This window comes from Lolium perenne, chromosome 4, assembly GCF_019359855.2.
Source record: "Lolium perenne isolate Kyuss_39 chromosome 4, Kyuss_2.0, whole genome shotgun sequence".
Lineage (NCBI taxonomy): Eukaryota > Viridiplantae > Streptophyta > Magnoliopsida > Poales > Poaceae > Lolium > Lolium perenne.
This window is the reverse complement of record NC_067247.2, coordinates 406,014,313-406,028,763: the sequence shown is the minus strand read 5'-3', so window position 1 is coordinate 406,028,763 and position 14,451 is coordinate 406,014,313. Positions and strand designations below refer to the sequence as shown.

At 45.5% G+C, this 14,451-nt stretch overlaps 1 protein-coding gene across 1 annotated transcript; it reads right to left on the bottom strand.

Moving 5' to 3' along the window:
- Positions 1-856: 856 nt before the first annotated feature.
- LOC127332325 (probable trehalose-phosphate phosphatase 9) lies at positions 857-3,275 on the bottom strand. Its single transcript, XM_051358595.2, has 6 exons — positions 2,835-3,275; positions 2,591-2,731; positions 2,425-2,496; positions 2,024-2,131; positions 1,629-1,793; positions 857-1,548 (listed from the first exon to the last, which is right to left on the bottom strand). The coding sequence occupies exons 1-6, from the start codon at positions 3,075-3,077 to the stop codon at positions 1,195-1,197; spliced, it is 1,083 nt and encodes a 360-aa protein (XP_051214555.1). The 5' UTR covers positions 3,078-3,275; the 3' UTR covers positions 857-1,194.
- Between the last annotated feature and the right edge of the window lie 11,176 nt (positions 3,276-14,451).

The following is a 14,451-nucleotide window of genomic DNA, read 5'->3' as shown; positions in this document are numbered from 1 at the left end:
CCGCTGCACCATAGCACCGAGACTTGTTACCGATCATGCGCAAGAAGTAGAACCACTCCACCTTAAGACCACTGTAGTCAAAATGAGCTCCAAAGACGTTGCCACTCAATATGGAGAATGGGCATAAAGTGTCGCCAACGTCTGATCCGTGAAGAATGGATCAAGGGCGGCCCGGAGTATCCGAGCAGAGAAGTCGTAGATGCAAAAAACGATGCATTCGCTAGGGACCAACGCCAAAAGAGTCGTCAGCATTCGCCTCGGTTTTTACTAGCAGCTGCGCAAGTCCAAGCCCGACACTGGATTGGACCTCCATGTTGCTGACGAACATATCGGAGGTGTCCAGCCCCGATCGAGCCACTAGGGACCCGAATCAGGCCCAAAACTGTCCGCCGCCGCACAGATCGTCGCTACAACAGGACACCAACCACCCGTGTTGCCGATCCGGACCAGAACGTAGCCCACCAGGAAGTCTGCCACCGTGACACCGCTTCTCTAGCCATGCTGCCAATGCCACACCCGGAGAGCCATGCCATCATGTTGCTTGACACTCACCACTTCCAAGCTCAGGGGTGGCGTCCCGCTCCCTTGGTGGCGATAGGGAAGGGAGGAGGGAGGGTCCAGGGAGGAGCTGCCGACAGTGATTAGGTTTACGGACATACGGAGTGCAACTCAAATTTGGCAAACTTTCCATGGGATCATTGTCAAGATAGCATAGTGAGAATGGAGAATATCATGAGCATGAGCATGGCTGCATTTAATTGAAAATGGATGATATTCACCATCTACTCATAGACACATACCTACATACGGGCTGCATCGATGGGGTTGGAAGCATGTCAAGATAGGACAGTAAGGATGCAGAATTCATAAGCATTAATGCATATAACTTTTTCTGAAAATGGATTATATTCACCACATTTCCATAATACAAAGGGGGTAAAATTAATTACAAGACCTCGCAACCAGGGGACGATAATAGAACCCTTCACAAGCGAGAGGCCCTGAGAGGTTGATCATAACGAGGCTAAAACAGCAGCAGAAAACAAAAAAATGAAGATACAGCGAATCGGAGGAGAGAACTAAAATGTTCCTACAGTAATGTAATAATATACACGAACTCTTCTTCTGCCTTTCTCCAAAGACCACGAGAGCGACTGCAGAGTTAGTTAAGGTGACTTCTGAAGACAACCTGGGCTAGCTCTTGGCTATGACCAGCTCGTGCAGGAAGTCCTTGACCTCGGCTGGGTCGCGGAGGGAGAAGGAGGCGAGCGTGTCCTTGGGGAACCTGGTGACGAGTATGCCGGCGCCCTGGCCCCTGCTCCGCAGCACCTTGAACGCGTCCTCGTCGGTGCGGTCGTCGCCGATGTAGATGGGGAAGACGTCGGCGCGGTCCGCGAAGCCAAGCGCACCCAGGAGGAACTCGAGCGCCCTGCCCTTGTCCCACTTGATGACGGGGCGGATCTCCAGCACCTTCCTCCCCTGCGTCAACCGCAGCCTCGGGTACTCCCGGAGCACCGACCGGACCTGCTCCGCCAGCGTGCCCCATTTCTGACCAACAACAAGGACGAACAGAATCAGATCCTGTCCCCATTCCTGGCACGTGCCTTAATTTGTGTTTCTAATTTTACCTTCTCTTCGACGCAGCGGAAGTGGACGGACAAGCAGAACTTGTTGTTCTCCACCATGGCGCCAGGGATGGCAGTCATCTTCTCCACCAGAAGGTCGTGGACCTCGCCGATCATCGGCAGGAACTCGCTCGCCGGCTGGCACAGCACTGACCTCGCCTGCCCCTCCTGCAAGAAATTCAACCGTCAAACAACGCAGAGAATGGAGACAATAAACTTGGCGCAACAGTGATGCAGACAAGAAATTAACAGGAGGAAGAAGAAATGCAGTCATTTTCAGGGAAATCTCGTGGCTTGTGACCAAAGATTATACTAGAAAAACAATGACGAAGCTAAGGTTTGTATATACACGTATAGAAAGAGACAGATGTTGACAAGCTAGAGTAGTGTTAACCGACCTTGCTGGGCGTGTTGAGGTGGTGGTTGGAGTCTGCGGTGGGGCCTTGGATGTCCATCCCATGGCTGCCGGCGTAGTACAGCTCCGCCAGCCTCACGAAGTTGAACACCTGCACATTCACCGGCCATGAGTTTCTTCTTTCTTTCACCTCTAACATCGCCATCAAAACCACACAGGCAGCAACAGGGACAGAGGAAATTTAAAAGGAAATCCATCTCGCGCGGCATGGCCGGTCAACCAATTGCAGTGAAGCTCCTGCCAAACAAGTGGAGGAGTTTCTAGGCTGCTACTTTTCTTGCTTTCTCTCTCGATTTATCAATGAATGAGGAGCTCGTGAGCGGAGGAGAAAAAGGCGTTTCGCTTTTCAGCAAGAGTCTGGAAGGTGGACGACGAATGTAGTACCTTGTCTCTGCCCCGGCCGCTCACGATCGCCGTCGGGAAGTGCTCCGCCACGCCGCGCACCGCCTCCCTCATCTGTGTGTACCCCGGAAAGGAGGAGTTAAGCGCAAGATTCGAGCTGGGAAGAAAGGAAGGAGCAGAGGAAGCTCTGCTTTTGCATGTCCCTTACCTCGTCGGTCATGACGGCGCTGTCGGGGTCCGCCACGATCGGGGACAGCGTGCCGTCGTAGTCCAGGAACATCACGATCTGCTTCCCGCTCGCCGCCGCCGCCAGCGACTCGAACTCGCCCAATGCCGACGGGTGCTTCTCCTGCGTACACGCATAAACTGGTAAGGACACCTGTTGATTTCAGAGCAGCTACCCATGGCGGAGACACAGGACCAAGAGGATTGGAGATGGCGCGAAATCGTACCATCCAGTCGTCGTGCTCCACGTCTCCAGCTGCGGCGACCCTCGGCGCCACGAGCTTGTACCTCGGCGAGGAGGCCTTCATGGAGTCGAGCCACGACCCCATCATGGCCGCGCCGAGGTCGATCTGCCCGGCCAGCATCTTGCACGAGTCGCCGGTCCTCGGCGGCGGGAACGAGAAATGCCGCCCGGCCGCCACGCCCACGACGGTGTCCTCGGGCACAACCACCACGCCGTGCTTCGTCATGGCCAGTGTGCCTAAACGGCAGCAAAGATCAACCGACCAAACTCGCAAAGACGAGCAGGCTGTGGTAGCACTAGAGCCTGACGATGGGGATTTGGGAGTTGAAACTTGAAAGAGATGACGGCGATTTGATGGTTGGGGAACGGAAGGATGCGGGGAAGACGGTTCTGCTTGTCTGTTCAGTTTGTGTGTGGAGTTTGGGGGTGGTGGTGGAGGGTATTTATAGGTGTTTAGGGGGGGAGGTGATGTGTGGTGTACTGGTGTGTGCCTTTCTCCTTTTTTGTAGTATTTCCTTTACCCTCTATATAAATGCTAATGGAACTTTTCTTTTTCTCCACTGGTGGTCGTTGGGAACTTCAGAAAATTACATTTTGTAAGTGCCAGAATTTGTTTTGCGGCATAGAGGTGGCTCTGTTGCTTTTTTCTCTCTCGATACATATAGTATGATGAGGACTTTTGGGGTTGTGCAACTAGTAGAGGAGCAAAAACTGAGGCATTTTGGCTTTGTTGTGATATAATTTCTGGTAAGAAATTGGTTACTTTTGTTTCAAATCCAGTAAACTCCATGATTAAATACTGAGGCATTTTGGCTTTGTTGTGCCAAATAAATTCATTTTGATGATAAGGAAAAAGTTGAAGAATAATGTATTATATATAGACGAAGCCTGGCGTGTGGTCGTTTTGCAGATTGTTGATCTTAAAGCCTAATTTGTTATGAGAATTTTTGATAGAAAAATGACCATGGAAATGTTGCAAAGGTCTAGTGATATAATTACTAAACATATAAAATCATAATTCCATGTTTTGCTTTGAGTTTCATGCATCTAGACTTCAGTATAATACAACCTACTAGCAAAGGCATACTTCCTCTGTCCTTAAATAAGTATGCTCCTTGCTGGAAATCCAATTTTGATCTAGGGTACATATGCTCCTGCTATCGAGAAAAACAGTTTAAAATTTCAAAATTTTCTGAACAAAAATTTCACACGTATGTCTCGACATTCTCGCACGCCAAGTTTCCCGGAAAATAGACATTTATTTGGCGTCATGTGTAAAAAGTAAAATTTTGTGAAACAACTGTGAGAGCACATAGAACATTAAGATGTGTACATGCGGCATTTTTATCGGATTTTTTCAACATTTTTAAGTATATTTAGAAGTTATTTTAAAGATCAGGAACATATGCTTCTGGGAGCAAAAAGGCCTTGTCTACTCCTTGCTCTCTTCCTAAGTCATATTCTTTAACTTTGACCAACTTTATAAAAAAATAGCAACATGTATGGCGTCAATTGTTATAATATGAAACTACTTAACTACATGTCAAGACAGACCAAGTGAAACTAAATATGTGCCATAAATATTTTTTACTTTTTCATAAAGTTGATTGAATGTTACAATATTTGACTTACTACGAATGTTAGAAGTACATTTATTTGTGGAAGGATGGGTATACTCCATGTATGCCAAAATGTAGTTGGCATTGATTAGTTTTGGTCAAACTCGACTTAAGAATGTCTGACCAAATATATAGAATACTATATTACCTTATGCCACATCAAATCTGTACTCTTAGAACCGCGCGAAATATACTTCATATGAATGTACATGCCAATATTTTTTTACTTTATATGTAATTAAACTTTATAAAGTTTAACTTTAATAAAAATTAATACGTCACATCTCGACCTAACGGTAGCATCCTGTTTGGCTTCTTGCTGTGAGCAATATTTCAGTTTTAATCTTTCTTCTAGATTTTAATACGTCTAACATAAACTAAAATCACAACACTTATTATGGATAGGAGGGAATACAGTGGATGCATAGGAAGGTGGAGCTAAATGATTTTGATTTTGGAATAGATGTTTCCACATATAATACCTAGGCCAAGCAACAAAACTCCTCAAGCTAAAATTTAATATTATTTTGCGTAGTAGTATACATCCGAGTGATGTGTTGTCCATTAGTCAGCATTTGCAACTGACACCTGAATGACTGAGAGTGACAAAGAGACCAGATACAACACCAACTGCATAAACCAACGGGGAGATGCATGCAACTGCTTGGAAGGTAGTTTCCCGCCAAGCATAGCACAGAGAAAGAAAGGGCACATGACTTGAACCGGCTAGAGAGGCTGGGTATGTTATACAGTCGTGTACCGTGCAACTGGCCCACACTGACAGTTTTAACGAGGATTTCTATTTATTTTATGTGTATTGCTTTATGTATCTGACCTACACATATGTAATTAAGCTTTTGTTAAAAATACTGGGTGTACATTAATAAATAACGTGCTACCCAAGCGCGTAGTTACGCACCTTTACGTTTTCCACCGATTCAACCAGTATAAATCTATTTTAGTGTATTTTTTTAAATACAATAACATTATGTATGAAACCAGTTTCAGAATTTTGGTTCGATTTTTTTTGTCACGTGCTGCTTGGACTGCACATGGAGCATTGGAGTTGTAGTCATGCTACAAAGGCATCCTGCTGAGGTTGTAAGGGCATCTCCAATTGGCCAACCCAAATCGACGATCCAAACAGTTCGTTTATGTCTGTTTGGGTCAGCACACAGTCCAGCTAGTCTGGATACCGCGTGCAGCGGTGTGACCCATTCGGTTAAGTGTTGGCCAAATCATATTGCATTTCACCTCATTTGTTAAATGTTGCATACATATTGGCAGATTTAATTGAAGCAAATTAATAGAACTTAAGTAAAAATATAATAAAAACACAGTAGAAGACTACAACATCTTCATCTTGGCGCCTCCTAGTCGTCCTTGTCGAAGTGATAGTGGCGGAAGCACATGGTCCCGTCGAAGACCTTGACGCTGATGTCGTCGTGGCTGTCGTACTTGAAGAGGACAAAGTGCCCGGCCTCAATGTCGTGCGAGCGAGCAAAGCGCCTCTAACCATTATGGAGAAACATATGCCCTTCGCCGTCGAATATCACCTCTGCCGGCCACAAGCCGGTCGCGCCACCGGACACGCGCAGGAGGACATGGTGGGGCTCTTGCCTTTCGATGACCGTGGCGAACCTCTTGGGAGTAGGTGCATCTTGTCCTAGATCATGCCCTGGTGGATGGTCACACCAAACTCGAAGCCGGAGAGGTCGATGGTGATGCGCTCGAGCGGCGATGGTGGCGATGGCGATGACGACGCTGGTGGCTGACTCTGGCCTCTCCCACTGCTCCTTCCTCGTCGGTCTCGGTTGCGGCCTCGGCCACGGAAACGGCCACGGCCAAGAGGCCATCCTAGTTGCCCTCCCCTTGAGCCTATGCCGTTGTCCACTACTGCGGTGATGCATGTGATGGTGGTGGTGGTGGTGGTGGGAAAGGAAGATGAGAGAATGTGGAAAAAAAATGGTCGCCGCTGGCCTGCTTATAAACGGTCAGAGCATTGGATGCCGGCGCATAGAACGAAACGCCGGCATTGATGGATGGCAGGCGGCGCGGCTAGAGCATGACTGCAGGCGTCGGGCGGCGCGGCCAGAGTAGGAGCGCATGCGTCGGGCGGCCCGGCCAGAGCAGGAGTTAGCCTAGCTACTTCCATTGATGGCTAGAGGTAGTAGGCCGTTGGGAGCTTCCATGCGGGTCCTAGGTGCACGTGGGCGGACACGCTTGCTGTCCGCGCTGACGTATCGAATCCGCAAATTTGGTGAACGGATTGATCGGGGTGGGTGGACCGGTTCGTTTGCTCGTCCCGCTGAAACGTGCGTTGCATATACGCTTATCTGCACGGATCGAATCGAATACCCCAAGACTCGATGGGTCAACCCGCTGGAGATGCCCTAACGCAACCTCGAGGCACAAGTCTCCTCATCATTCATGGCTTGAGGCTGGGCCTGGAGAGCCCTTCTGTCGTTGCAGTCTGAATTGGTGGCACCTCCTCACTTGGTGATGACGGCCGTGTTTTTCTCTTCCGTTTTTGTTTTTGGGCCCTTTGTTGTGCGATGTTTTTATTGTAAATCTTTGTAACCTTGGCCGTTTGCGCTATCTTAGCATCTTCTTCTCAATACAAAGACGTGCTCCCAAGCATGTTTGAGTATTTCGGAAGAAGAAAAACATGTGAAATATTGTGTATTCATGAAATATGTATACAAGGTGTGCTTCGGTGTCCCCCCTAGCTCCACGGTTCTGAGAAGTTGGAGCTGCTCCAGCTTTTGACACAAATACGTGAAGTTGACTTCGTGAAATATAAAAATGCAGATCACACCTCGTTATGTCTGGGACGCACCGCGTGATCGCTTAAATCTTTGGCTGGAAGTCCATCTCAGCCTGTGGCGAAGTATTTCCTGGCGATGGAGTTGGCCTGGCCATGGCGGTTAGGATGGCTATGGCGGCCGGCACTGAACCATCCGGCACTGCCGTGACGTTTCCAAACACCAGGTTCAAATCCATATTTAGATACTAGTAGAATTATGGATCCGTTACGCACTCAAGAGAGGAGACGGATTGGAAAAGTTAAGCGTAAGCTGCTCTAGCTTTTGGTACACAAACATAAAAATATGGAGCGGCCCGTTTACATCCGACTACTACTTATTTGACTTTATCGTACCGCGATTTACATTCATCGCTACTGGATCGTGGACTCCGGCGAACGAGTCGACGTACTTTCAGCCGAAGTCAAACTTGTCTGATTCGTTCTCACCGCCGCGCAAATCGAGTTGTAGCTCGCTGCCGCCACCGCAAGAAGCTTGTTGTCGCCGCCACTACGTCTCACGCCGCCTCACCCAGTTGAGGCGGCCACACAAGTTTCTGGCGGCGGCGGCAACAAGCTACAACTCAATTTGCGCAGCAGCAAGAATGATTTAGACAAGTTTGACTCCAGATGGAGGTAAGTTGATTCGTTTGCCGGTGGCTTCGATTTGGTGGCGGCAGGTGTGAATCACGCTGCGGTGAAGTCAAGTCAGGGAAGAGTCTGAACATTGGGAAACAAACCCGAGAGATGAGGGGAGAAAGATAAAATGTGTGTAACATTTTGGTCACTTATCGGTGGTAGTGGGATGTAAATAAATAACCAATCCATGTTTTTGTGTTCTGCGGAACCAACTCCACGTATTTGTAACAAAAGCTGGAGTAACTACACATATTTGTACCAAAAGCTGGAGCAACTTCACAGATCAAAAAAAAAAAGTTGGAGCAGCTCCAGTTTTTCAGAACCATATGGAGCTGAGGGGGGCACACCGGAGCAATCACGTATATATACATTTACCACTCGATCGGAAATAACCCTGTTTGATCAATATACGTTCTTTTGCTCCCACAAGGCTTTCTAACAAAAAGTTTCGTACTACCTTTTCATGTCCTCCATTCTCATAGAAGGTTTTGCAGAGTAGACAAAACCCAGACCAAACAAGCGCACATTTTAAAACATGCGTATCCATGGGCTGCTTAGCCCTTTCCTATAGAAAATAGAAAACAAATTTAAGCCTTACACACTAACAAGTTAATCTCACGCTGTTATGCATGGACGTAGAAGTTTCACGAGCATGTCGGACACGAAGAACTCATCTGAGAGATTCCCCAATCTCGTCAAAGTCGCAGTTTGCAGGCCGCTCTCCTTAATTTCCATGACGCTCTCACGCTACCTCAAACGCAATTAGCATAGTTTAACTGCATGATTGCACGCATAATTGTCCCCACATCACATGTTGATTGCCCAGTGGTGCCAAGAGTTTAGACTTATGTTCTGTATATTCAAGTGCACGCGTGAGTTGATTATGGGCAAGTTCTGTACTACTCCTAGCATTATTCTGCCTGAGGATTCTCTCCCCTATGTTCTCCAACTTGGGAGTCAAGTCTACGGCCGTATATACATTACTTTGACTCTTGGGAAAAGCTGATGAATCTCATGACTGATGACTCCATGCATGCATGCATGGGGATCACGGATTCACCAACAAACAATACGAGACAGAATCAGCAGAAACTGTCATGCTTCTTCCTGCTTGCTTCTCTTCTGTCCAAGATACGCACATATATTCTGAAACTTTGGAATAGTTCTACGCATGTTGCTTTGGGCCATCTGGTCGAAAAGTTGCTCCCAAGTCCCAAGAAATAAGTACGTGATCACACAGCCCTTCTTACAGTAGACAAATACTCCATTCATGTTGCTGTGGTTGGTACGTATGTGAAATTCTACAAGAAACTGTGCAGCAATTTCCTACATAACTTTTAAGAATCTCCCAAGGTCATTTAGTATAACAGCTTGAAACTATCATCAGATAAAAATTCAATAAGGTGTCTGTAGCATCGCCACTGGTACCTAGTACCCTGATACTTCTCGCTTGCTACTTCCCCCGTCCTCGAATAAATTTATTTCTACATCTTGTCCTGAATAACTTTTTTTTTAGAAAATTAACCAATTTTTTAAACAGCCTAGGAACATTTATGATGCTAAACTAGTATCAATGGATCTTCGCATGTCGTATCATTATACCAATTTAACATCATATATGTTGTTATATAAAGTTAGTCAAAACTTCAAAAGTATGATCCAAAACAAATGAAAGAAATACACTTAGTCATAGACAGAGAGAGTAACTTAGAGAACTTGGAGATATTCCTTTCTAGCCCATGCCGGAAATAGCCGAGCTCCCGAGCCGTTGGTTATTGTGGCGACCTCGGAGGTCGGGGATAGACAAACCCAAATATGCATGTGGCATAAGCCAAACCTAGATTTCTAGGGTCTATAAAGTGAGAATCGGTAACACAACTATGACTCTACGACTCGAAGAAGTAATGCAAGCTCATAACTGCGCAAAGAACCAAAGTATTACAAGCAGAGGTCACTGATATTACATCAATCAACAAAAGCAAAGTTATGCTATTCTAAATAGCAAGATAGCAAAAGTCCTAAGAGGCCAGGAGCATAACGGCGACATACCAGTCCATAGATTCCAGGCTGCCACCTTGGAATCCAAGCTCCTCGTCGATGTCGACCTAGAAACCACCATTTGTCGGAGCAACTTCATCTGAAACAAAAGTATGCAAAGCTGAGTACAGGGACTCAGTGCTTTATGTAGAGCTTATTTTGCACAAGGCCAGTTTTCCGTTGTAAAACAAGGTAGATAAGAGTCTCGTCTACTCAGATCATTTTAAAAGGGGATAATAGAGCAATATCACTAGCTCTAATAATCATCATATTGAATCCACCGAATCTTACCCCCTCGATACCCTTAGAAGGGATAGTTAATCACACATTGATTCCAAGTTTTACGATTATGTTAATGTTCTCTATGATCAACACGTCCATTCCCAAGTCGTCCGTAACCGTGGACATGGTTTTTCGGAAAGATTTAACCCTGCAGGGGTGTAAAACTTTACCCACACGCGCCAATCGACTCTTAGCATCGTACGATGCACACTTCCTTGGTGTGCCGGCATAGGGTGGTCGACCAAAACCTTTCCCTTTCTTCGCCTAATTCATGAGACACTCCAACTGGACAGCTCCGTCATCGTAGGCAGCCATTCTCCGAGACGGTCCTGATTGTTGTGCGCAGGGGATCCAGTTCAATGCCTCCAGCATCCTTCACCCTAGCCACGTTCCTGTATGATGCACCTTTGAAAACCTTTTCCACGCCATCGCCATGCAGAATGTCAAATGGAACTCGCAAACTATGTGACTCGTGAATAGGCTAGGCAAGATTGGGCCAAGGCGTTCCCATGGCCCCGCATGGATGTACGCTCAGTCTTGGTTCTGAAGGCGAGAACTCAGGTCCTAGTATCGACGAGAACGAGTCAAATCACCACATCCTCATATGACAGCTCATCCAAGAATTTAAGCATGTTTAATTATCATCACTGATCTTACCACGTCATCTTGTCATACTAGGTTCAATCGCAGCTCTGATTTATCAACCGGATGGATCAGAATTCGTCAACTAAGCATGACTAAGCATATTCGATATAACGGCTCTACCGATACACACAAGCTCAAACTAGTCTTGCTGGGATAAGTGGATCATGTAATTTAGGCTACAAGGATGGTAAATGCAACACATATGATAACTATATGCCGATAAAATATATTGAAATTGTATGCAATATGTAGGAACTAGAAGTAAAAGCATTCCGAAACCATATATGAACCAGGTTAGGGCTTGCCTTTGTCCCTGACAAACCAATATGGATCTTTGGAGATCCCATGCTTGACTTGTTCGTCGATGAACAAGTATTGAGTTGTGTCGTTGTCGATCTTCATCGTCTCGGGCATATGCTCTATCGATAGCGAAGAAGCAAACACCGGAAATATAGACCAACAATCAACACATGGCATAATTCAATGCACATACAATGATGATGACATGGAATATTAAATGTATTGAAATAAGACCTATGACATGTCCAACAATTTTACTAGGGTTCGACGGAACTAGGGTTAGCAGTTCCGGAGCCTCAGAGGGGTACAATTAGTTCTTCTAAAACAACTAGGGTTCAAATTTGTTTAGCAATGCATGATTTTTCTACCAAAATGTAGATCTCAATTTTCTGAAGATTTTGATATATTATACATATTTTTATGATCTAAAATGAATTGCTTATGAATTTTACAAGTTTTATTCATTTTAAATCATTTCTGAAAATTCCTGGAAAATATTAAAACTCTGACAAGCTGGACCCACTGTCAGGGTTTTATTATTTTATTAAACATTTATGAAATCAATAAATATCAGACAAGGGGGCCCACCTGTCAATATATTTAACAATTACAAAAAATTATTTCAGAAAATAGGAAAAAGATTATTGCATCGGCATGACATCATGCTGACGTCAACCGATGGCATCTGCCTCTGGTCGCGCACGAACACGATGACTGGTGGCACGCGGGGCGATGCGGCCTAGCGCGTTGGCTAGAGGGGAGAGGGATGAGCAAAATGGTGGTGGTGCCGCTGCTTTTGGGCCGCCAGAGCATGACCGGCGACGCGCAGCGCGGCGTCGCGGAGAGGTGGTCGTCGAACGGTGAAGGAGGGCAAGAGAGAGAGAGAATGGAGGGACCGAAGAGGACCGTAAGCTCACCACGGAGCCGACGGAGGCGATAGCGAGGCTCCGGGCGGCCTGAAGTGCCGGAATCAAGCCGGTTGCCGGCGGCCAGATGCTGAGAAGAAGGGGGTGTCCCCGTCGATTGGGGGCATCCCCGGCCGATTCCTTCGGCCTGAAGCTTCATGGCGGTGAGGCGGAGCTCGTGAGAGGGTCGCTGGTGCTTGGGGATGCGAGGAACGGTGGGGAACGACTGGCCGGACCTACTGTGAGGGCTAGGGTTTCACGCGCAGGGAGAGCCAGAGAGCGAGGGAGAGAGGGAGCTGGGGTGCTAGGGGTTCTTCAGTGCGGCGGCAGAGGGGGTATTGTAGGTGTCGAGGACGATGACGCGAATCTTGGCGTGCGGCGTTGGCTGACGTTCTGCCACCGAGGTGCTTCGACGAAGGGAAATGCTTCGGATCGGGTGATCGATCCGCGGCAGCGATCGGTCCTTCCAACGTAGGACTACTTGCATGTCCTTTAGTCAACGAACCTGAACGCTTCCACACCATCAATAGCCAGCTGCCTTGCACAGTCCAAGCGATGGCTACAACGCAAGCGATGACCAACAGCATGCATGTCTCTGCTATTCTGCATGCACTCATGTGCGTGCCCCACACATCCTCCAATCCAACCATGCGTGTGCTGCCTGCTGCTGGCTAGCTAGTTAGCTAGATGCTATGATTTTTTTGTAAAAGTGCAAATTATCCAATAATTATCAGCGAGATGGCCTTTTTTCGATATTGCTATTTTTTTTCTTTTTGTTGGTTTTATTGTTAATTATTATTGTAAATATATTGTTGATTTGTAGTAAATATATTTTTGGTATGAGAATTTTTTGTTTTCTAGTTAAATTTGTTGGTGTCTATATTTGTAAACACACAAATTACTTGTTGTTTTCGTTGTTAATTATTGTTGTAAATATGTTGTTAATTTGTTGTAAAGATAGTTTTGGCATCACCCAAATTTTTTTTTTTTGGTGTTGTTCTTAATTTATTGTTGTAATTGTCTATAAATTTTGATAAAATAGTTATTGATTTTTGTTGTAACTAAATATGTAGCTACCACTTAACCAATTTTTCATAACCACAAACACATGTTTTTTTGTTGCAATAGTTTGCAATTTTTGTGGAATGGATAGCGATTTTTGTTGTAAACCAACAGTGTAACAAAATATTTATTGTTTAAACACTTTTTAGAACATTATTTTTAAAAAAAATTATGGAATTTTTTTTGTAATAGTAAATATTTTTTGTAGATTGGGCGAGAAATTTTGTTGCAATACGTGGTATAACTCAGATATGTCCCTCAGGTGGCATTTCTGTTGTAAAATTGGGGAAGGTCGAGCCTAAAGGGATATACCTTTCACTTTAACAGGGGAAGAATAGGAACACGGGTTAAGTTTCAGAAAAATAGGGAGCAAAATGCAAATATTATGATGCGGTTGATTCCAGACGTTGGATCGCGGCCGGAAGCGGAGAACGACCGATTTTTGGTGTCTCCGTCAGGCGACCTACACCCAGCGTTCCCCTTCGACGAACGAAGGTGGGAGATGGAGTTGCAATTTTGCAAATACGCCCTGGTACTTTTGCTGGGCTGGGTTGGGCCAAGTTGGGCGCTTGTTGGGCTAGGCAGAGAGAGAGAGAGGAATTGAGAGAGAAGTTGGGCTGCTGCCCAATTAGAGAGTGGTTTCCTTTTCTCCTTTTTTTTTAAAATTCTGTTATTATTCCATTTTGCTGTTTGAAATTTGTTTGAAAGTTCAAACCTTCTGGAACTTTCAAAATAACAATGTACTTCTTAACAAAGCACAATTGCAATGTATTTTAGTTTGAATCTTCTCAAACATTTGAGAGGATTCAAATCCAGAGGGTTTTGCATAATATTAGGGTTTTCCAGAATTTATTCCTTTATGCAATTTTCTTAGGAAATTATGATGCTCATGAAATGATGCACAAACAACCCTAATTAGGTTTTATTAAAACAGGGATCTTACAGTTCTGACACTGTTATCCAGCAGAGACCGCGGAGATACGAATTACACACAGACTCTACAACAACGCATTGCTCTAGCAGCATTAAACCAAAAAAATAAAGAAGAATCACAAAAAGAAAGGTCCTGCTACAATGACGTATACCTTGTAACAACAGTATTAGCACCATTAAGACAACACCAGAAGACCAGATTCTGCAAAAGAGACACCTCCAAAAAGGAACAATGCACAAACATCGTCGTTCCCCGGTCATAGATAGATCTTAGGTTTTCATCATGAACAAGGTCGCTCTCAAAACAATGCCTTCAACAAAGACATTGCTAGACACAACTAATTAAGGCATTGAATTTTCACTCTGAAAAGGTAA